The 23,809-nt window shown below is 47.1% G+C and overlaps 1 protein-coding gene across 1 annotated transcript; it reads right to left on the bottom strand.

The window, feature by feature from the left end:
- Positions 1-5,039: 5,039 nt before the first annotated feature.
- ERP27 (endoplasmic reticulum protein 27) lies at positions 5,040-23,582 on the bottom strand. The gene is made up of 8 exons (XM_068141754.1): positions 23,563-23,582; positions 23,257-23,444; positions 22,952-23,052; positions 19,255-19,392; positions 15,212-15,322; positions 11,972-12,097; positions 6,264-6,464; positions 5,040-5,541 (listed from the first exon to the last, which is right to left on the bottom strand). The coding sequence occupies exons 1-8, from the start codon at positions 23,580-23,582 to the stop codon at positions 5,497-5,499; spliced, it is 930 nt and encodes a 309-aa protein (XP_067997855.1). The 3' UTR covers positions 5,040-5,496.
- Between the last annotated feature and the right edge of the window lie 227 nt (positions 23,583-23,809).

The raw sequence follows: 23,809 nt of genomic DNA on the forward strand, positions 1-23,809 counted from the left end.
CCCTGATAGCTGAGTAGCAGACCCAAGGACTTGAGGTTTCTTCATACCTGCCCACAGGCCAAGGAAACAGAAGTAAGTTATCTATGTCTTCTGGTAGCTAGGGACATGCTGTCTCAGTCCTACCTGAGAAAGTTACAGACAGCAATACTGCCAATGCTTCATCTGCCTCATAAAGGGCAAGAAATAGTACTGGTGATGTAGGCTTTATACAAACCACATGACATGGGTGGCATACAGGTGTACCAAGTCACTAACAGGATGGTGAAACATAAACTCTGTCCTAGGAAGAGAGGGAGGTGGGAGGCATGAAGTGTATATGGTATTCCTGACACAGGGATAGGGAGAAACACAGAGTGCACAGACAGCCCCTGAGTTTAGGCTGGGAAGTGGATTGGTCTGGCTTTGCACACTGTCCATGGACAGGATTTGGGAGGCTACAGAGGTGCACAGGTGCACAGAGGGTTGAAAGAATCATGGAGTCATGAAGGTTGGAAAAGACCTCTAAGATCATCAAGTCCAACCTTCCACCCAACACCTCCCTGAGCACTAGATCATGTCCCAAAGGGCCACTTGTCCTCATTTTTTAACACCTCCAGGGATGCTGACTCCACCACTTCCCTGGGCAGCCTCTTCCAACTCTTTTGGTAAAGAAATTCTCCCTAATATCCAATCTGAATATTCCCTGGTGCAGCCTGAAGCCATTACCTCTTGCCATGTTGTTAGTTACTTGGGAGGAGAGGCAAACACCAGAATCACTCCAACCTTCTTTCAGGTAGCTGTAGAGAGCAACAATGTCTCCTCTCAGCCTCCTTTTCTTCAGGATAAGCAATCACATCTCCTTCAGCCTCTCTGCTGAGTGTGTGTGGGAAGAGGACCCAGTGATGGTTGCAGTCATGACACAGACGGTAACTCTGTACAGCAGAGTTACTCTGGGGAGGCAGGAGAGCAGTTAAATATGGACCTTTCCTCTAACCTGAAGAAATGTACTGCTTTTCAGCTCATGGGACTAGCCTGCCTGTCTGGATTTGTAGGTATATTAGCAAAGAAGGGAGAGATTCAAAAGGAAGAACAAGTATTTTCTTCTTCAAAGTTCATTTTGTGGCTTTGCAGGTTTTTCCACTGAGAGTATTCCTCTGAAGTTTTCCCAGTAACTGGGCCAAAATGGGTCAAAGGGGTACTTGATTCACACTCCCTGAAAAAAACCACTGCTATGTTCTCCTCTCCATCATTATCAGTTCCCTGTGGTACCCATCCAGCATCTTCCCTCACTGATCCTTGCCTGTCCTGGCCACATCACCCCCTGGGGAAGTCTTTTCTTTCTCCCAGACCAGCCTCTGGCTCTTCTTTGCCCACCTATTTCACACTCCTGCAAACCACTTCCCCAGTCTTATCCTTCAGACAATATTTCCTCCTTCTGTGTCAACTGTTCCCACTTCTTTGCCATCCCATGGGCTGCCATTAGTGGCACTGAAGGGAAGCCATCCTGTGCAGAGTGACTAAGCCCTGTGGTCTGTCTACATGGAAGAGAAGGTTTGCTTGTATGTGGCTGTGAGCAACCTGATCTAGTGTGAGGTATCCCTGCCCATGGCAGGGGGGCTGGAACTGGATGATCCTTGAGGTCCCTTCCAACCCTAACAATTCTATGATTCTAATATTGCTGTCTGGGTTTATTGATTCAGCTTCCTTCCAGATGAACAGAGGTGTCAGACAGCCTTGTCTTTCTCCCTTTTGTTATAGGGATGACAACAATTCCCACCAATTCCCAAATCTTCAACTAGTCTCAGGTCACTCCCCTTCTTGGAAACTCAGGCTTAGCTCCATGCTGGACTTCTGTGTGTGGTAGAGCAGATAGAGGCTAGTCCAGGCATCTAATTCCCTTGCATCCATACCATCCTTGCATTCAGACTTTGGGTTGGGCCCATGCTACACAAAAGAGAGGGAACAAACTCTGTGCTCAAGAACAGGAGTGAGCGGAGCCCGGACAGTTGATACACCACACATATCATGCTGAATTCTTCCTTCCCCAAACAGCCTTGCCCAAAGTCATACTCAGTATAATTTACAGGGAGATGGCATTGCATCAGCTGCTGGAAAAGAGAAGAATCAAAGCAACAGAGAGCTGAGCTTTGCCACGTGAACCTCGGAACAGAAAAGCAACCCCTCTCAGCACCAACTCTTCCTTTGGGTCTCTTCCTTCCTAGTGACATCCCTGACCCAGAGTCAGACTCCTGGGGGCTGTGTGTACCCAGGAGATGTACTGATGAAAACTGAATACAGCATGGGGAAACAACCCACCAACCAGCATGAAATGCTGAGGAGAGGGTTGTAACATAAACCTCTGCGTTTCCAGGGCACCTGCACATACCCAAGAGTGCCCAAGAGAGCTGAATGGTGCCACTAGGACCTGGCAGCTGGTTTCTGCCTGGGCAGGGTATGTGAGGAGTAACCCCTGAGACCCAACCCTCACCTCTAAGGAACATGTACTTGCTTTATGCCACTCACACCACTTCCAGGGGTATAAAACACAAAAATGTTATTTCCCTTGCTGAACCTCCAGGTCTTTGTAATACACTGCTTCTGGAGGCGTTCAAATCCTTTCTTGCCAAGGATGAAGGCAAAGCTGCGTCTTCCACAGCACAACCCAGTTCCCTGTTCCCTGAGGTAAAGACAGCAGCTCTCACGCCTCCACAGCCTCACGTTGCTGTCAGGCAGGCTCAGCTGCTGTCTTAGCTATTTTGAATGCCCCTTGGGCTCAGGCTCTGGTGCAGAGCAAGGACTCTCACACCATGGTATCTTCACAAAAAAAAGGGGAACCCTCTCACCCATTGCTCTATCAGTTTTTATCCAGCATTTTCTCCCCCAGCCAGCTCAAAACATCTAGGACAAGTATATAAAAAATTCAAGTCAGGGATAACACAACAGAAAAAGATGCAAAATAAACCAAGTAAGAGATTGACTCTGCACAAGATTCTGCCTCCAGTTTCATTCTCACAGTGGCTAAGCCACCACTGTAGAAGCCTTTGAGTACAGGAATTATGGAGGGTCTCCTGGCCACTGCTGTCAGTGCCCACGGCATCCTGAGTGCATCACTCCAAGGATGTCCATGCTGCGTAAGTTCCAGAGAGTACTGCAGGGCAACTGGAGGAGGAGGAGGCTTTTCCTGTGGCTGCCTTGTGGTTCCCAAGCTTGTTGGGTAGGTGCAGATCTCTGGAAGGTACAGAGAGGATTAAACTCCTTGGTGTACATAAAGAAGCTCCTGAAAAGCTGTCCCTATAATTAGCTGTGTACACAGCAAACAGAGTCACCAGGGACACTGCTTTTGCACACAGACTTGTTTGCAGGACCAGAGCTTCATTCATGTCCTGTTTTGTCTCTCTCCAGCGCTGAGGAAGGGTCACGTTGCTGTGCCCAGTTCCTGTTGTGTCCACACAGGGCCAAGACGTGCACCTCAGACAGCCATGCAGCAGCCCAGCTGCCCTCCCACTGTTTGGTCTGGACCACAGAGGTGCGTGACACTGGCAACATGAACAGCAGCAAGGCTCCTCGCAGATGTCTCCACAGAAGACCCTCCCACATCACTTTCTTGAAGAGAAAGAAGTACAGCCCCTCCTAGGGAGGGACAGGCTAGAGCTATGAAAAGGAACAATCTTCCCATTGAGGGAGAGCAAACAAGGCTCTTGCTAGGAGATACAGCCCCACATTTTACACCAGCCCTAGGACTGAGATAAAACCAGGAGTTCAAACCCAGCACACAGCACCTATGTGGGGATGTTGAAAGATAGGTGTGAGTTTGCTTTACCTGGGCTCTGAACAGACAGAGGTGGTTTGCCTCTCTCTCCTCTTCTCCCTCTTTCCCTGCTCTTTTCTGAATGGCCTCACCTACAAAACAACTCTTGGCTATTGTGTTGACCATGTAGCTTTTGAGACTCCATGTTCCCCACCATCCTGCCTCTTGGAGAACTCCTTATGAAGGCAGACAGCTTCCTGTCCTTGCCAACACAAGGCACGATCCTGAATGCTGCTTTGGTCATAGCACTCTTCCTTTGAAATGCCCTGCAATTGGATTCCCCATACCAACTGTTGCAGCATTGGGATTGCTTTGGGTAAGCAGAGGAGAAGGGAGAGTAGAACACTAAAGGAGTAAGTCCAGTTGTATGGGAGACAAAAGACATCAGTGTGAATCCTGGGGAAAAGGCAAGAGCTAAACAAGTGCTGGCACCTGCCTCTCTCTTGTGCTGAAAATGTCCTTGCTGAGGCTTTCCTCATGGCACTTGCTTTGCATGCCCTCTAGCTCTCAACTTCTCCATCTGTGGTGGAGAGCTGTGTTTACCTCAACCACAAGAACAACTTCTATTCTCAGCTCTTTGCTTTGGGCTAATGTCTGAGAAAGGGTTGAGGTTTCTCAGCTCTAAGCCTCTTAAGCTCCCTGTTCCAAGCCAAGTCTCCCAGGCCCTGAGAGACAATGCAGTCACTGTTTGACAGAGGCCTCCACACTTCATGTCAAAGGATGTTGAGCCAAGAATAAGGCAATGCTACTGCATGTGTCTAGTACAGCAGAACAGGGATGGCTTGCAGAGACTCCATCCCCTGGACACCAGCACTGAGACCTCTGAGGGATATCTGATGTCAGTACACAGACAGAAGCCTTTCCCTCTAATGTAGTGTGGAGAGAGCCCCTATCGTTCAATGCAACTTTCTACTGCTCCTCTGTCAGAGTTCTCACATTTCTTAGCCTCAGTCAGCATCTTAGGCTCACTTATTTTTGCTGCACTAACTCAGATCTGCTGTATCCAGTGCTTTTCTGATCCAAAACCTTGAGAGAAATCTCTCATCCTAGTGGAAATATCTGTTGATGATGGGTCCTGTTCTGTGGGGAATGATTCTTAGCAACCAATCTAAGTGGTCAGGCATTGCAAGCCTGGTTAGATTCAGAGAAAGGAGATTTTTGAGCTTACTCACTCAGAAATGCCCAGGCTTTGTCCTTAAATGAAAGACACAGGGAATAGAAAATCACATTCTTTGCAAGAGAATTCAGGCCATTCACTTTCTGCTTTATTTAGTAAAATAAATGGGAAAGTTCATTGACATCAAGCAACCAATCTCTTCTTAGTGTCAGGATAGGCTGAGTGGCTCCCAGCATGGCATCAAAAGTGGAAAAGAGTAAGGGCAACAGATCTCTGGTAACTACAAGCTTTATCTCCTGACAGTGCTATTTTGCTCCAATGGAGGTGACATGGAAGGACACAGTATAGGGCAATACCAGAGCTCTTGCAGTACTGTGAAAAGAAAGCTGGAGCCAACAAATGAGAAAGAAGAAGAGATTCCTAGGGAGGACAGACAGCATATATGTATATAGCATGGAGAAAGGAATCTGTGACTGACTTGGTCCCTTAATCCTACTATCCCAGGAATTCCTGATCTGTGGGGCTCAGTGTACTCTTCATTCACCAGAAACAGATGACTCTGGGCACAGTTATCCTGCTGGCTGAGAAAGAATCAGAGTTCGTCATTGAGGGCCTTCTCCTCAAGTTCATCTTCTTTCTGAAACACATTAGAGAGATGGAATCACTTTTGACCTTGCTGGGTTTCTCAGCATAGTGATAAAAGGAAACAAAAGAACTTAAATGCCTCCCTCTGCTCTCTGTGCCACTGCCCTGCCTGTGTCATTTCCATTGCAAAAGACACAGCACTGACACACAAAGACTCTGTGCTACTGGGAGGTAAGCTTTGTCAGAGAGAGAACTTTTAACACTGAATCAGCATGGAAATTAAATTGTTCCTCTCTCAGCAGAGACCTCTGCCACAGTCCTGAGCCTTTGTGTATTCTCTGTTCTGTGGCCTTCTTGACAGATTTCCTTCCTACCCATGACACTGTCCCTCAGATCCTCTTTCATGTGCTGCCATCCACCACCCCCTATTCTCAGTGTCCAAAAGAACTCTTCACTCTGTCTCCCCAGCTGCTGCTCCCAGAAAACAGATGCCTCACTGAGGCTTTCATACAGTTACAGAGGTCAGTGAAGCCTTCTTGCTGTAGACAAAGAAGGTCAATGAAGAAAAAAACTGTATCTACAAAGATATCCATTCCTGCTCTGCTTTAGATCTGATGCTTTTCTGATATTCAGGTGCAAATGAAAATGAAAGAGGAGGTGACAAGGGTGGAGAGGAGTTCAAAGAACTGAAATCATCTTCTTCAAGAGCCTTGTGAGCAATAAAACTGTTACAAGATCCCAGCTTCCTATAGACTGCACAGAGTGCCCCTTTACCTTCTTCTGCATTCTTTGTAAGAAACGATTACAGAAGTCCTGTACACGCTCAACAGAGAGTTCCTCCGGAGTCAACACATCCTGCTCCTCATCTGGTGTATGGAACATAGCCAGAGCTGGCAGCTGGGACTTCTTCACTTTGAAGAATGACATCACGTGTTCATTGCTCTTCAGATTGATGTCTATCAGGATAAAAAGGATCTGTGGTGGAAAGAGGAGAGGAAAAAGGTGAGCAAAACAGGAACTGAGAGAAAGAGTAGATCCACAAAGAGTGGCCACGTGAAGGCTAACAGTGATATTGTAATAAAGAGTTAAGAGAAAACCTACCATGCTCAGTTAGGGCATTTTCCTCTGCCAGGATGGACTCGATGATCCTCGAGGTCCTTTCCAACCTAAGTGATACTGTGATACTGTGATACAGTAACTGCTCCACACAGTGCATTTCCCTGGTTTTTATCAAGTTCAGACTTACACTACCAAACAAAATGTATTCTTTCCCCTTTAAAATCTATCTACAGTATGGAGGGAAGTAGTCTACACTTCTGTTCTCCTAACAGATGGGGAAACAAGATGTTTTTTTTATCTTAGTGGAACGTGAAAGAAGCTGACTCCTCTACTTGCATGCTGTTTGGATAAGATGCTCACATCCATGCAAGATCCAGAATGGCAGAGTAAAAGGTGTTTTGGTGTGTGGAGCATCAAACTCAGCTGCAAAAATGTGAGAGTAAAGTACAGGGCAGTAAGAGCCTGCAAAGATAAGAACATGAGAGTATCAAACACAAAGGATGTCTTTAAGTGAGCTGCAGTGAAATGAAGCAAAATGGAATGAAGAAATGAAGATGCAGTCATTTGAGAAATGAGAACTTTTAGCAAGGGACCAATGTCCACAAAGCCCAGCTCAGTGGAGGGTTTTTCAGACCTGAGGAGAGAAGCTCAGCAATGAATAAACCAGAAGAATGCCCCCTGATTTCTTTGGCTCCCAAATAGTCTCAGGGATGAAGATCAAGCCAAGGATTAGGATTCTACTGGGATGATTTGATAGTACAGACTTATCAGAACTGGTAAACACCTCCACAACTTTATTTTAAAGAGAAAATTTCACCTGAGATCTTACAGCTGCATTACATTTCAATTTTTGGAATCTGTAAGTGGGATGAATCCTCCTTCAGCAAAAGGACAAGCCATGCATCCTATGCTGGATGTGCTCCAGGAGTCCTGCCAAGGTCTGTGTGGCCTCAAAGTCACACCTGTCAGACAATCTGTGAAGTGTGTTGGTACTGAGGCCACAAGCACCAGAAGCCAGGTCTCCTGGAAGCAGCTGGAAACACAGCAGGTTTCTCAGTGGGGGCATTTCCCCAGCAGATGCCACTTGGTGGAAGTGGCTTTTTTCTTTTTCATGAGGAATGCATTTGGTTCAGAGATCCCACTTGACTCTAACCATAAAGAATGAATGAGATGACCATGGAAAATTCTACCAACCATGAGACAAGATTCACATTGCCTAACTTCTGCCATCTAGAGCTTAGTCTTGTCCTGCCAGTGAACTTGGTAACCTCTGCAATAAATGTTTCAGAAGGGAAGGAAAGACATGCCTGTTCTTCTCTGCCAGTGCTGAAAACAGTCTAAAGCCTTTCCTCAGACGACTTACCAAAGCTGCAATTCACCAAAACAAATCCCAGTTATGATGCCAGCTCTCATCTCACTGCTAGTAACCAGGTGGGTCCATCTCACATAGAGAGTTCCTTTTCTATTCCATACTGTTCTGTACTATAGCTGAAACTATTGAATTCTGAAACTATTTGGATGAAATTGTTTCATTCTGCAGCAAGCTCCTTGCCTGTGTTCAGAGGTCTGCTGCTATATGCAGTGAAGATATGGATGAGGAACTCCTGACACAAATTCTCCCCTCCACGCATGCTGTTATCTCTGTGTTGCCACCTGCAATAAGATCTCCTTCAGAAATGTTTGGACACTGGTGCTGTCCTGGTGTCTTGACAACGTGATCCCTAGCCCAGTGCTTTTAGAACATTGAGCTCCTGGTAAATACTAAAATATGGAATGATGTTATTGCCCAAGGAATTGAGGTCAATTGAAAATAGCACTGCAATGGTAGAAACCAATTGGTGTTGCTTAGTTTTTCCTCTGATGAAGACAAACAGGAAGGATGACCAAGCCTCATACACAGTGTTTGACTTTGAACTTCATGGAACTGCAATCAACATCATTCCTTGGGAAGACTGTGCAGGCAAAAAGATTGAGTTTGAGTAATTTCTTCTATAGCTTGCACAGTATGTCAAAGCAAAACAAAACCAGAAATCAGTCATTAATTAGGAAAAAAAAAAAAAAGGCAAGCTATAAAAACAAATTTACTGCATATGTTGACAAAGATAAAGCATATTTACAACCTCTCCTGTTTATGGATGGAAGAGGCAACTCTAACCATTATTTCTCTCAGTTCTGAAGCCATCAGTGTCTGACATGGAAAAGAAAAAAGTGCATGAATGACTGCTTGCAAGAGAAAGGGCACTATCCATCACCCATTCATTTCCATGAAAGAACTCCTGAAGGATTCTCAGGAGTTTCTCAGAACTCATTTCCAAATGAGCTAAATGCATTCAAAGGGACTTTGCAAACACCATTCTGAGACTGTAAACCAGTTATATGAGTTGCAGCCAAAGCTGCTCTTGCTATTCCCAACATCACCCTACTGAAAGTTCTACAAACACCCATGAGGTACACCAGCTGGAATTGTCATGTTATGCTCTGAGACTGTGTGAAGAAAACTGAAGATGCTTATGCTAGTCTGGCTTAGCAATGCAAACTCTGACATTTCCTTTCCAGTGGAAAGCCTGGACTTTTGGCAGTACTTTCTTCAGTAAGAACATATTTGATAGCAGTGAGACCCTTCCAAGAAGACTGGTGGATTCACTCCTGCAGCTGCAGCCCTCTGAGCTCTGTCTCTTCAACTAACCCACCCACAATTGTTTCTCAAAGTCTGCTAGAAAAGTAACATATTTCTTCTTACTCTTGCCAGCTCGTGTTGGCTTAGCACCATCTAACATTTGCACTTCCCTCTCCAGCATTTTATAGCCCCCATGTTCCACAATAAAATTTGCAGGAATCTAGACTGCCTTCAGACACTCACTGCTGCTCAGGGTGCAGCTGAGGCTGTTTTCAAGTAACAGCCCTCACCATACAACCTCATGGATTCCCCCAGCTGACAATGACAACTTCCTCTCAGGCAAAAATGAAAAGATCTTAAACCAGAGATGAAAGAACCATAACCCAGATAGGAACTGGCAGATTAATCACATCCTCGTGATCCATTAACAGTTGCACTCAGTGATCTTAAATGTCTTCTCCAACCTAAACAATTCCATGTTTCTATGACTTTCTTCACTCTGTGCCATCAGCCACTCAAGTGTACAACAAGTACAGCTGGTTAGGACAAGGACAAGTACTCCACTTCCCTCAGAGCACATCAGAGCTGTGTGAAATGATTGGCATCCCTTCTGCTTGGGAACACTCTTAAAGCTCTGTTTTTGTTCTGCATTGGCTTGTAGAGAAGTTGCAACACACTCTGTGTATCCCCACTCTGTTCTGGCACTGTGCAATCACTGTGAAGTGCTGCTGGATGCAGTGGGAGATGCTCACAGAAAGCCTGAACACCTCTTCACTGCACAGCAATGAGTCTTTGCTCCGTGCACTGACAGCACTAACTCCACAGCCTTTCACCACCAGCCCACAAGCTATTACTTAATCACTGGTAATCCTGAACACAATTCCATTCAAGAAACTTGCATTTACTCACAGACAATCTGAAAGCTGCAAAAAGGTGACCTCTACTCAATGTTTTACTTGTTTTGAAGTAAAACTGAGTTAGCTTGGTAGTCCTGACAGGAGATAATTCCCTTAGCAAAAATTAGGCAGCAGAGATTTCCATGGCATTGTGCAGTGGCTGCCTCTGATACCCAAACTAATTCCCATCCTTCTGTGTGGCACAGCAGTGGAGACAAACCTAAGTGGGCATATTGCTCTGCTTACTCCTTACTATCCAGATCTAAGGCTAAGACCCAGCTCTCTCTTACTGCTTTGTGTCAGGGCAGTGCAAGGCATAATTTACTTCTCAGACTGCCACTCCTTTGGGGAAAAACAACTTACCAGGCTTTTAAGTCCCTTCATCTATGTGCCCTGCAGTGCCACTGCAGTAAAGTGGAAATAATTAGTCCAATCCCCACATCTTTAATATCTATATTTCACTCTGGCAAACTTCTAAACTGATTCAGTGGGAAAGTTGCCTTCAGTGATGGAAAAAAAAGGTGGGAGAAAGAAAAAGTTAGATTTGGCTTTCTGGCAATTCAGAAATTATCTGGACTCCAGCACAACATTTTATCCAATGTTTTCTGAAGTATTTCTAGGAAAATTATTCACATCTTCTCAGACCTAGGCATGTCACATGAAAACTAACTGCAGCTGTATCAGCAAAGGATAGTGACGCTGAACAGCAATGTGCTGTGTCAGAAGACTTAGCTGCTCTGGGGAGACCTGTATCAGACTGCTGCTCATGGAGGACAGGGATAATGGTGTCACTGTAACACACATCTCACATGAGGTGGCTGGAGTTTTCCAGATCTAGAAGTTTTCTTTTATCACTATGTATTTTTCAAAGCAGAACACTTTGGAAGAGACTTTTTGACTTTGATGCATGGATTCTGCCTGGTCTTTTGGCAATAGATAGCAAGATCCAAAGCAGTCCTGCAATAAACAAGTCTCAGGACTTCTGAGGTGCACAGTCCTGAGGTGACCTCTCCATTGGAAGAGGAACATATATTTGATTTTTGATCTGTCCCTTCAGTACCATAAACAGATACATGCAGATGTTCTTTTTCCCAAACCCCAACTCTTTCCAGCTCCACACTTCTCCCAGGAAGATCTAATCCACAGCCTCTCAGCTCAGCCCTCCCTGATGATCCCTATGATCTTCTGCCCCCTCCCATCTGCTGTTTTCCTTTGCCCCAAATGCCTTGTTGTTGTTCCCAATCCCTCTCTGCTCGCCAGTTCCTTCCTCTGTTCCTGGGACACAAATTCCCTTGTAATCCAGCTGCTAACAGAGAATCAGCCATGGGATGATTTACTATTGGGGGAGCTCTGCCCACAGAGGGGTGGGAACCAGGCTAAATTTCTCTGAAAGACTCCATCTATCCCATATCTTAGTGTGGGAAATCCAACAAACCCACTTGCAAACTCCTTTGAAACAGCCATTTCCCCAGGATTCAAGCAGAAGGCTAAGGGTTAAGGAACATCACAACATTAATTGCCATCTGGTCACTTATATAATGCTCCTTGACACCTTGCAGGCTGTATATACAAAATCACATCTCACACCAGTGGAATGCAACCATCACCAGACTGAAAGGCAGCAGCTGTTTGTCATCTCCCAGTACAAGGGAACAAAACTGGACCAGAAGCAAGGAAGTACATACTGTGCCACTGAGGGAGCAGAAGATGCAGTGAATATTTTCATCATCAGAAGGCAGACCGACAAAAGGTGAATGGAACCAACCCCTCCAGCTAATCCTCTTTTCCTGCCACATGGCCTTTACTCCCATAATGCACAGAGAAGGAGATGATGTCCTCATCCATGGAAGAAATCACTCTTCTCCCCTTTTTCCCCCCAGTGGCTCACGTTTCTCTCTGTTGGGACTTACCTTCCCCTTGTAGAGCTCCGCTGCTGCCCGATATTTGCGCATTCTCTCGGGGTGCTTTGGGGACATCTTGTCTGTGATCAGGAGGAGGTTAAACTGGAGTGAACTGTGCATCACACCTATTGCTGTCTGCCAAAAACATAGCCACCACAGACAGGGAGAGAAACACACAGACAGGGAGATTGAGAACATTCAAACTATATTGAACGCACTGCCGGAGGGACATCAACCCTCATGTCTCAGCTGAGATTCCTTTGCAAACCATCCTGACAAGCAGAACAGATTTCTTTAAAGCTGGAGGACACTGAACTGGGAGGTTTGTGGGAGTTCTCAACCTCTTGGCTTTGCTTCTTCCAGAGACAAGAGTCTGAAGACCACAAAGGTTCATCACTAGCCTCAGGGTAGTCAGGGGAGGGGGATTGCCTGGACACTGCAAGCTGAAGTCTAGAAGAGCAAAGAAGTGCAGAGGGAAAGCCGTCATACACTGAACACGAGGGTGCCCTGAAGCACTGAGGTGCAACACCCAGCCAAAAACAGGAGTAAGAAACTGGGAAAGATTGGTGGTGTCAGGGTTGGTGTCTCTCCTTATCTTCTTTCTTCAGTATTAAGTTGTGTGTAGGATAGGGATAAGTCCAGAGTTTCAGCAACCCCAGGGCCTGGGAATTCCAGAGTGCTGAGGGTTAAAATTGCCTCTTTAGTTCCACCATGGGAGAAGACCTAGAGTCAGATGTCCCTTGTCCCCTGGGGTGAGAGCTAAGCAGGCAGGACATACTGGCCTTCTGTGAGGAGGCAGGGCTGGCAGTGCCCAAGAAGCTGCCACACCACCTCTAGGCACTCACTCACCCCTCATCTCAATTTTTCTGCCCACTTCCTGCATCCTTGCAGCCTCTCCCTCAAACTAAACAGCAGCTGGGCCAGGTCTGCTGCCTCCCCCGTGCCACTGAAACCACGGAGGTGCAGCTCCTCGCCAGTGGGAGAAGAAAGTTTCCACACACTCCAGGAGTAATAAGGAAGGGGTCAGGGAGTGCATGCTGGCAAGGACTATGTATTGCAAAGGGGTCAGGGAGTGCATGCTGGCAAGGGCCATGTATTGCAAAGCATTAATTTTTGGCAGCCAGGACTCATCCATTAGCCTAATGTTTATCAGACATATGTAACCCTTCAGTTTTCTGGTGGTGTGCAGATGGAGCAAGGGGAAAATAGAGGAGATGCAAACCAAGGCTGGGGAGCATTACAAGACCCCATTGGAGAGGACAGGGCTGAAGGCAAGGGTAAGCTGGCCAGCAGCAAAGGCCATGACAAGGCTGGGCTGAAAGCAGACAGGGCTGGAGCAGCAGTTCTTCTGGCAGCTCCACACAAAGGTGTGCCTGTCCACACAACCTTGTGCAAGAGCAATCAGCAGAGCTCAACAACATGACTGGGTCACATCTGACTCTCCTACAAATCCCACAGGTTAAGCATTGCCTAAAAATGCCTAAAAGTATGTGGGAGGAACAGTAAGGGTCCCAGGATGGAGAGAGAAACTCTTGGCAGCACTCATTGTGATCTGTGTGACCTCTCTGCTGGCCACCAGCATTCTCAGATGTAAACAGCATATGCACTGGCAATAAATATTTACAAAAAAACCATGTTATGTTAGAGGAGCTGGGAAGGCTTTGGGCAGGAGACCTCAGGAGGCACTGTTAATTGCAGCAGCACCTTGCTAGGACTCCAAAGTGTCTGCAAAAAAAACCCAGGAACTATATGCATACTGCCAGGCAGGGTGGAGAGGACTTAGAATCATAGAATCCTGCTTGCAGTATGCAGGCAATCTCCCTCCCCTGACTATCCTGAGGCAAGTGATGAGCCTTTGTGGTCTTCAGACTCTTGTCTCAGGAATCAGACTTGTTGAACAGCTCAGGACTTCTTGGCCAGGGAGACAGCCTTGGTGCCGGACACAACGCCACGGAGCAAGAGCCCAAAGCATCAGCAGAAACACACGAAGAAAGAGCCACGATCTAATGAGTTGACAAAAGATGCAGTGGAGGTTCCAAAGGTTCAGAAGGCTCAGGCAATAAAAAAGAAAAGAACATCCCTGCTGACGTGATCTGGGTGTTCTCAGAGCGTTATGGGGACAGCAGAGCAGGATACAGCTTTTCTGCCCCCAGATATATTATCTTCTGTGATTTTGAAATGCATTTTTTCACATCCCTTATCAAGATGAAAACTAACCAACACAACAAATAGAACAAATCCATTTGCTTTGGTTTGGGGTGGGTTTGGATTTTTAAAGAAACAAACATACTTTTGTTAGTCTTATTCTTCAGACAAGATGTTGCACTTTCAAAACAAAATCCTCTTCCTGCTAGTGGGCTGCACCCTGAACTGGAAAATGTGTTAGCTGATCCTTTGCTGAATTCAGCTTGGAAAGGTATAGCTCTGAAACAGGTTGGGCCATTCTCCTTTGACTAAATTAATCCTGGTCAGCACTGTTGTAGCTCTCCAGAAGTTTGCAAAAGCCCCCCATCAGCAATGATAAAGTCTCAACCTTGTGGCCATCAGGGCTTTTAAGAGCTACAGACTCCACAGCAATGAACCCAGGGAACTGCTGAGATGTCCTTGGTCATCTTTTATAGCAGGAAGGAGCACTGGGACCCTGCCAGTCTCAGTCAGATGGGTGAGCTAATGAAAATGGCCAGTGTGGAAGCACCCTATGCTTGATTATTTTTATGTTCTTTTTCTGGTCCAAGTGATGAATTCTGGAGTAAGCAATGGGAAAACTTTTTCTCAGTAAGTTTCCAACAAGTTCTTGAATCTGCCTTCAAATAGCTGAACTTATATCAAAGCCCTGTGTGATGAAAAAAAAAAGCCTGCCTTCTGGGAGTAGATCATTTGAGTTTCCATGTTTTTCAAGGCTCTTCAGGGCATCCTGGCTGAGTAGGGACTGCAGGCATGCCCACAGGATGAAGCAGCACTGCCAGTGGGAGTGCTAAGAAATGGAGGTCTCTGTCCACCAACACCCCAAATTTACTAGAAAGCTAAAGGAACCACCATGGCTCTCCTCCTCTTCTCATCTCACTCATGCCCCCCAGTACAGCTTCTGCTTCTAATCCCTGTGTGGAGTAACAACAAAGAGCTGCATGGCTTCTCCAACCCTATGTATACCATTTCAATACATCTGGGTATGCGAACTCCTGGGCAAGAGGACACCCATAAGAAGGAGGCCAAGTGCCAGGGTGAGGGCCATGGGGAGCTGGTAATTACCACAGGGTTGTATTCTGTCACCAGACGAAGTTCGTTCATCCGCACAAACCGGATCATCTTCTCAGCATCAATGTCGTTGTTCAGATCCAGATCCCTCTGGTCATTGTCTATCTGAAGACACAAAGAGAAACCTAAAATCACATCTGTCCTCTCCTCTCAATAACCCCTCCAGAGGTATTGATGGCATTAACTCACAGGGACACCCACCCCCGGGGACACCACTATCCTCTCCCTCTCACCACCACTACCACATAATCCCCACTTCAGAAGGTTCAGAACCTCCAAAGGCCAACCTGCACTTTCCAGATACAGACCTGCCACCCTCTTTCACACAATCACAGAAACATTCAGGTTGGAAGAGACCCTCAGGATCACCAAGTCCAACTGATAACCCTACTCTACAAAGTTCATCCCTAAACCATATTCCTAAGCACCACATCCAAACACAGCCAGCATTGGTTACCCAACCACCTCCCTGGGCAGCACATTCCAATGCCTGAGCACTCTTGCTGCGAAAAAATGTTTCCTACTGTCCAGTCTAAACCTACCCAATTGTAGCTTGAGGCCATTCCCTCTTGTTCTGTCACTAATTACCTGTGAAAAGAGACCAGCACCAGCCTCTCTACAATGTCCTTTCAGCTCATTGTAGACTGCAGTGAGGTCTTCCCTGAGCCTCCTCTTTTCCAAACTAAACAGCCCAGGTTCTCAGGGGCAAAGTAAACTCATGGCATAAGAGAATTCACTGAGGATTCCAGATATCCCTGCAATATCAGCTCCTGATGCATTGGAGACTGGGAGGATTAGCTAATAAACTATTCAAGGTGTTGTGGGGTGAGATCACTAAACAGCCTAACTCCTTGCATCAGTTTTGGCTTTACACTCCTTTTTGGTTTTTTTTTACATTTTCATCTGCTTATTCTTTTTCTTCTACAAGTCATAAACATTGGCACGGGCCTGTGTGGATTTCCTGGAAACATTATGCAAGCAGGAAATCTCTCCAATAAAAAGAGGATTACTTTTTTTTTGTGTCCAGTATATCAGAGGGAAAAAAAAAAAAAAAAAAAAAGAAGTAAAAATCAATCCCAGCACATTTTTTGCTTTAGAGAAAAATCACAGAATCAACAAGGTTGGAAAAGACCTCAAAGATCATCAAGGCCAACCTGTCGCCCAAGACCTCATGACTATTAAAGCCATGGCACCAAATGCCACATCCAATCCCCTCTTGAACACCTCCAGGGATGGTGACTCCACCACCTCCCTGGGCAGCACATCCCAATGGCTAACAACTCTCTCTATGAAGAACTTTCTCCTCACCTTGAGTCTAAACTGCCCCTGGTGCAGCTTGAGACTGTGTCTTCTAACACATGCAATGACACTTAAAACCATTCAATGATATCTAAACCCCCTGATGGAGCAGAGTAGCTAGGTTCTGACATGCAAAAAAGATCAATGTTTGGGATCTGAAGGCCTTTGCTTCCACATGTTGAATGAGGTTCTTGGGGCTGAGGAAAAGTCCACATGCACATGCCAGGGTTTGTGTTAGGTTTTTCCAGGGGTGTGCAGACATCTACAATCCTTTTTTGCTGTTCTGTGGTCATCACCAAGGTCTTTGATCTGGTAGAGGGCCACAGTGCCCTGCCTGGCAACCCTGATTGGTGCTTTTCAGACTGTGTGGCCTTGATTTTCCTCCTGCATGAAATGAAAGAGGAATTCTATTCAAGTAAATAAGATCAGACCAGTTCAACACCTGGTCGGCTGAGATCAGAAAGGCCTTGGAAAGACTCTAATGCAGCCTTGGACTCCACAGAAAGTCCTTTCTTGCCTTTCATGGGCTTCTGGAAGCACCTGGTTGCTTTGGGAGCATAACAAAGTCTGAAATCTGCACTCAACATTTGTGATTTTAAGAGAATAAGGCTGGGAAAATAGCCTTAGTTGAAGCTCCAGTCAAAATGTCTTCATCTCCACATAATAAGCTTGTTAGCATCTGTTAATTACATTCTTTTCAGATCTATCAGCCCAGACTCCTCACTAGAATAAATCTATTTCCCTCCACTACATGCAAAGGAGTCTCACCAGCTGACACCAACCCCTCCTACCACTGTAATTATGGTTTAAACTTCTAAGCACTGTGTTTCAAACACTGCAAAAGCAAGGGAAAAAAAATGAGTTTATGCTTCTGATTCACTGCTGTCCTGGCCATGCATCTCTATATTCTTCAAATGAGTATTTGATTCCAAGTTCCTGTCTCAGTTCTTTTTTTTTTTTGCTTATGCTTTTCATCTCTGACCTCTTACTCCTACACAGTGTTCAGCACAGAATAAAAGCAAAACTACTGTGCCTGAATAACTTCAGGAAAGCTGACAATTAGACAAGGGAATTGTCAACCACATTTGAATCCGTGCATTAGTTTCTTGTGGGGGGGGTTGTTTTTTCTTACCAAACAAGAGTTGAGCTGCAAAAACTCGACTATGAACAAAGAATATTCAATAGCATCTGACTTCCAACAGTCCAGATGCTTTCTTTTATCAAACACCTTTCCAATGCAGTCATCCTCACTAGCTGCCCCAGCACAGAGGATCTTTTCCACGTTTTAGGAAGAAAACCACCACGATTAAGAACCAAAACTGAGCTGAGTGTTGCTCCAGACTGCAGCATGTGCCCAATAGCAAATAAAAGGTTAAATAAAAGGACCTGCCTCCCTATTGCTCATTCTTAGATCATGCTCTTTGGATTATTTGGAAAATTACAGTGGTAACCATGTTGCAGGAAATGTTGAGAAAGAATGGGGAACAAACTGTTTTTGTCCAGTCTTTGTACATCCTAAATCTAGAACTTGGCCAGGGTGCCGCATTTATTTTCCCTAGAACACTTAGACTGTGTGCTCATCCCCACTTCCTTACTGCCACCTCCCACCAGCCCCACAGGCTTAGAGCTCTGGTGACACAACACTTTGTGGCTTTTAGGACATCATGTGCTGCCTAGGGCCCCTCTCCTCCTCAGATACACCTCTCTCCAGCTTTCAAGTGTCATAATTGTATAAGAGGCAGCAGCACAAGGAAGTGGACATAAGCAGTAGAATACTCCCTCCTAGCTTCCACTGGTACACTTGGTCTTGGGCCTTCCCAACACGGTCTCCTTAAGTTTCAGCAGACAGCTTCAAATTCAGTGAAGCACCAGCACTTACAGCTGGAGACAATAAAGACTTGATCTTACAGAGCATCCAATTGCAAAATGAGCCCAGGCCCAAAATGTGTTTGGAGAACAGCTCTGCAAACCACAGTGCAGAAGCAAGAAAAGTGTTTGGGATTTCTTTTGGTGGCAGAGCATCTGTAACTGCAGAAACCCAGTCTGGATCTGATTTCAGTCATGATGGAAAAGTGCAGTCAGGGAGACAGCTTTGCCTGCCTGAAGCAACACTTAGCAAGAAGCCTACTGGGTTGATAAGATAGCCTCTAGATGCTTTTCTCAGGAGCTTATTCAAATGCATGGAAACCCCATCCAAGTAGCACTGTGCTCCAGGCAGGTCACTCAGGACACAGACATCATTTTTTGCAGAGCACTGAGTGCTGGACCAGACCCATAGGGCAAACACTTTAAATGGAGAATCTCATCAGATGTAATAAATGTTGCATGTCTCAGTGATGGGCATGCTTCAAGTGAAAACCAAAAGACCTCTTTGGGGCAGGACACTCTAGAGATGTGCTTTAAGGTGGGCAGGCAGAATGACTATCAAGGACAAACCCTTTTTTTGTTTTCCATGTTCTAATGTGGGATGACCAGCTTTAATCTTCTTATCACTAGGAACTCCAGACCCCACTTCTGTACCTCTACCTGGTGGCAGATTTTAAGTCCTTGCTCTAGGGCCTCTCTCACCAAAACCAGTGGGCAGGGGAACTCCTGAACCAAAGCCCTGTTTTGGCAGGCACAGCCTTTTGCACGGCAGCGTGCTTCCCCAGCAAGGAGCTGGTGGCTCTCCAGCCGCGGCAGCGGTGGTGCCATGGGCGATTCCCACCCGTAACGTGGCACAGCCCAGGCCCACGCACCATGCGGAAAAGCTTGACGGTGTTGGCCACGACGCCGTAGTGGGACAAGACCTCGGGGCTGGTGCTGAGGCCGAAGGGCACCTCCGGGATCCGATCAGCTGCCAGGCGAAACTGGGACACTTCAGAGCTCTCCGGTTCCTGCGGAGGAGGAGAAGAGAGAGGGCGAAGGGAAAAGGAAAGATGGGTGAACGGAGAAGGGAAGATGGGAGAACGGAAAAGGGACAGGGGAGAGGCGGGGCGAGAGCAGCAGTGAAGAGCGGAGCTACCGCACCGGGAGCCCGCCCCATCGGGAGCCCGCCCCACCCGGAGCCCCCCACCAGGAGCCCCCCCATCGCCGCTGCCCCACGCCGGAGGTGGCGCGAGTGCGACACCTACCGTCCGACCAGCAGAACCGCCCGGCCCCGCTCCCCTCCTTGGCCCCGCCCGAGTAGAGGGCAAAGCCGGGGGGGTTGTGCAGCCAAAGGACGGGGCAGGCAGCAGGATGCAGGGGTAAGCAACCTCCTCTTCCGTTGTCACCTTGCTTGCGTGGCCAGGATGCTGCCCGCCTCTTCGCCTTGCCACCCACCTTACCTTCTCTGACATGGGGGAAGTCACTAGGCAGCGATACCAAGCATGCTGTCAGTGTCAAAGCCCCATCTAACAGGTGACTATGCTGGGGTAGGAATGTCACCTTCCAAGTTGCAGTCGGGAAGATTCAGGTTGGATATTAGAAGAAACTTCTTCACTGAAAGGGTAAACACTAGAATAGGTTCTGCAGGGAGGTGGGTGAGTCCCCACAGAATCATTGAATTGTTGAGGTTGGAAGTGACCTCAAGGATCATCTAGTTCCAACCCCCCTGCCATGGACAGGGACACTTCACAGTAGACCTCTCACCAGCCTTGCTGCCCTTCTCTGGACACGCACAAGTATCTCAATGTCCTTCTTAAACTGAGAAGCTCAGAACTGGACACAGCACTCAAGAATATATATACACACACACACATATATATATAAAATATATATACACGTGTGTATATATACACACAGACACTAGAATAGAATAGAATAGAATAGAATAGAATAGAATAGAATAGAATAGAATAGAATAGAATAGAATAGAATAGAATAGAATAGAATAGAATAGAATAGAATAGAATAGAATAGAATTAACCAGGTTGGAAGAGACCTTTGAGATCATAGAGTCCAACCTATCATCCAACACTATCCAATCAACTAAACCATGGCACCAAGCACCCCATCCAGTCTCTTCTTAAACACCTCCAGTGATGGTGACTCCACCACCTCCCTGGGCAGCACATTCCAATGGCCAATCTCTCTTTCTGTGAAGAACTTCTTCCTAACATCCAGCCTAAACCTCCCCTGGTGCAGCTTGAGATTGTGTCCTCTTGTTCTGGTGCTGGCTGCCTGGGAGAAGAGACCAACCCCCACCTGGCTACAACCTCCCTTCAGGTAGTTGTAGACAGCAATAAGGTCTCCTCTGAGCCTCCTCTTCTCCAGGCTAAGCTTTAGGAGGGGTGTCCTAGGCATATCCCTTAAAAAATAGCTTATGCTGATACATCCAATGATAGAAATGTGCAATTTCTCAGAAATTTGAGGCCCATTCCCTTTCTTGCAGGAAGAACATTAGCTACATCCTTAGCCCAAAGTAAAGCCTCCCTTGAAATTCCTTTTTTTCCTCCTGAGTGACGCATTGTTGAACCTTCTGCTTATTGTATTTAAATCCTCCACTTGAAAATTGGTTTGTTTTTCTTTTTAGTCTGAACCATCAGCTCGGCTGTTTGTGAGCCCAGGGAGAATTGGAAAACAAAATTCTTTCTCCAGTCAAAAGAAAAACAGCTCTCATGACCTGTTTTGGAAATGCCAGTACGTCGTCAACATGGCTCGGGTGAGAGTGCTGAAGCCTAGGGTGGGAGTAACCTCAGTGAGTTTTAAAGCATTCCTGGGAAAGCTGGGGTTTAATCAGGCCAAGCATGGCCCTTTCTCACAGGCACACAGAGTTTCTGGAGCAGTGTGCTGGTTTTCCATCACGGCATGTCGTTCCCCGTCAGGGGGCCGTGCTCATTATACAAGGAGCTTGCCGAGCTGCATACTGCAGTGTATTGAAAGGCTGCAGCAGAGGACTAAAGTATGGTGAACAGAGGACGTGGAAATTATTTGCATGAATATACTCTCAGGCTGAGGGCCCAACACAAGCCCTCGTGGCACACAGATGTCTTTATCTACCGTTTAAATGCAGTCCTGTCGTGCTTCAGGCATTGAATGCTCCACACGTCGCTGCCTGCTGCCTCCTCCTTCTGGCAGCTGGGGCCGCATGGCAGCAGCCTCCTGTCTGACTGATAAATTAAATCCTGCAGCAGGAGGGAGGCCACAGTGGCACTAGACACCCAATGGTTATGCCCTTGCAGTGCTTCTCCCAGCAGGAAACCACAGTCCCTGCCTGCAGTTCAGCAGAAGGCTCTGTGCTGCCGGTACAGCCCTGTCGCAAGCCAGCCAGTTACCCTGGGGGGAAGGAGGTGTCTCAGCAGTTTCGTTCTGCCTGTGCAGATTGCCTCGCTGGTTGCCTCGCTGGTTTGCAGGACTGTAGCTCTGTAAGAGCAACCCCAAAGAGCTCTGACTGCCTGCAGGCAAGGCAGCTGGTGTTCTGTGATCATTGCTTATCATGGTCCCTGGGGCATAAGCCTCCAGCGCTCACAGAACCACAGAACTGTTTCATTTGGAAAAGACCCCTTAGATCATCGAGTCCAACAAGCTCCTGTGCATGCTGATGCCTGTGCTGCACAAGCAGCACCATTGGGCCTCACTCTGTGGTGGGCTCTATACCAACAGCATGATGCTCTCCCTACTCTGCCCCCACAGCCCCTGGCACAGGGCAGAAAGAGGAAGGAGCTTGCAGAAAGGAGCTGTTTTTTAAAGCCTGAAGTCTTCTCTGACAGAAGCCATGAGGCAGTGTGTGGGCAGCAGAAGCCCAGGGCAGAGCTCAAGGAAAAGAGGGAGAAAAGGTTCAACTTGGAGGACCTTAAAAGCAATGAGGATGTCATCAAGAGGCTCATGTTTCATGGTTCTCTAACTTTATATGTATTTTTGACTTGTTTCCTAAGGAAAAATATTCATGCCATTTAGGGGGCAAGGGGCACGTAACCTTCCTTCACCCTTGAATTTGATTGAATTTAGACACAGAGAGGCAGGGATCTCAAGGGTATTAAATCTGGGCAACAGAGCAGCAAGAAAGAGAGAACATGCTCTCCTGGGGAGGAGGCTGCAGCTTGAGCCCAAACCCTCTTGGACTTCAGAAGACTCCAGCACATCAGTGCTGCTCCCTGGGACACAGCTTCCTCAGACCCATCACACAGGCAGTGCCTTGCTCTGTCTTTGCAGACTAAAGCAAACAACTGAGGTTCCCACTCACTCCTTGCAAATGCTGTTTCTCTGCCACCCACATTCTTGTTTTGCTTTTCCTGCACCATTTCCCTTTGACTCCAGGATTCCACAAACTCCTTCACCTTCCTTCCTTGCTCCATTTCCCCTTCCACACACAGACTGAACTCCCTGCATTCTCTCTGTGGCTTGCCACCTAATCCCTCCACATGCCTGTCACAGACCCAGCACCTTTCTGTACAGGAGTTGCCATTGGAAGGTGTTTTTGCCACATCCAGCCTCACACTCTCCTCAAGGTGGGACAGGGTGCTGTGAACACACCTGGAAAAATCCAACAACCACCACCTCTGCACCACTGATGAAGGCTTCGGCGTCTGCAGTGTTGTTCAACAGGATAGGTTTCTTTGTGGGGTTGGCTGTGCCTGAGGAGGAGAGGTTAGGGTTGGACAGAGGATATACAAAGACCAGCTCAAAGATGCTCCCCACAACACACATACAAGCACCCCAACAAGCTCACCAGCCTCTTCTGCAAGCTTGACACATGTGCAGCACACAAGGTGGCCTTCCCACGGCAGCCTTTCCCCGAGCCAAGAGAAAAGCTCACTTACTGTTGGATGCAGAGCCACCGTCTCCAGCAGAACCACTGTCACCAGCACACCTCACTGGGGTACCCCCAATGAGCAGGATAACAAAGAGGCGCAGGAAGACGGAGGTGCCCATGGTGCCAACTTGCTTTCTCCTCGCCACGCCACCCTGCTCCGGTCCTACCCTCAGCAAGAGACACGTCAGCCGTTGCTGTGGTCTGGAATCAGTCCTGGGGCAGTGGGAAGGGAGCAGCTGGCCCAGAGTAAAGCCTTCAGCTCCTGAGATAAGTGCCTGGTTAGGAGAGAGCCCCTCCCCACTGTGCAGTCACCAGCCTTGGAAAGCCTCACCAACACTGCCACCAGGGCATCCTCACCCACAGCACTGTGCCTCTTAGCTTCTCTGCACCTGTGGGACCTGGCTCTTCAGCTGGTTAAGAACATCCCTCCATGCAGAAGAAGCCACTGCACTTCTCCAAGAGCAGGGTCCCAGAGCCTGATGTTTCCTCTTGCTTGGCCAGAGAGGCAGCTACTGGGACATGCTGCTCTTGCATTAGCTCTGGCTATGGGGAAGAGTTCCTGTGCCAAGTATTAAACA

This window comes from Melanerpes formicivorus, unplaced genomic scaffold (assembly GCF_026170545.1).
Source record: "Melanerpes formicivorus ecotype bairdi unplaced genomic scaffold, bMelFor1.0.p_v2 SCAF_8, whole genome shotgun sequence".
NCBI lineage: Eukaryota > Metazoa > Chordata > Aves > Piciformes > Picidae > Melanerpes > Melanerpes formicivorus.

What these genes read in the sequence shown, in the direction of transcription:
- ERP27 (XM_068141754.1), bottom strand. Translation starts at nt 23,582, where the DNA reads ATGCCCTGGTGGCAGTGTTG. An exon ending in ATGCCCTGGTGGCAGTGTTG is followed by an intron (nt 23,445 to 23,562) that starts GTGAGGCTTTCC and finishes CCACTGCCCCAG; the next exon opens with GACTGATTCCAGACCACAGC. An exon ending in CGGAGCTCTACAAGGGGAAG is followed by an intron (nt 6,465 to 11,971) that starts GTAAGTCCCAAC and finishes TTTCCACCACAG; the next exon opens with ATCCTTTTTATCCTGATAGA.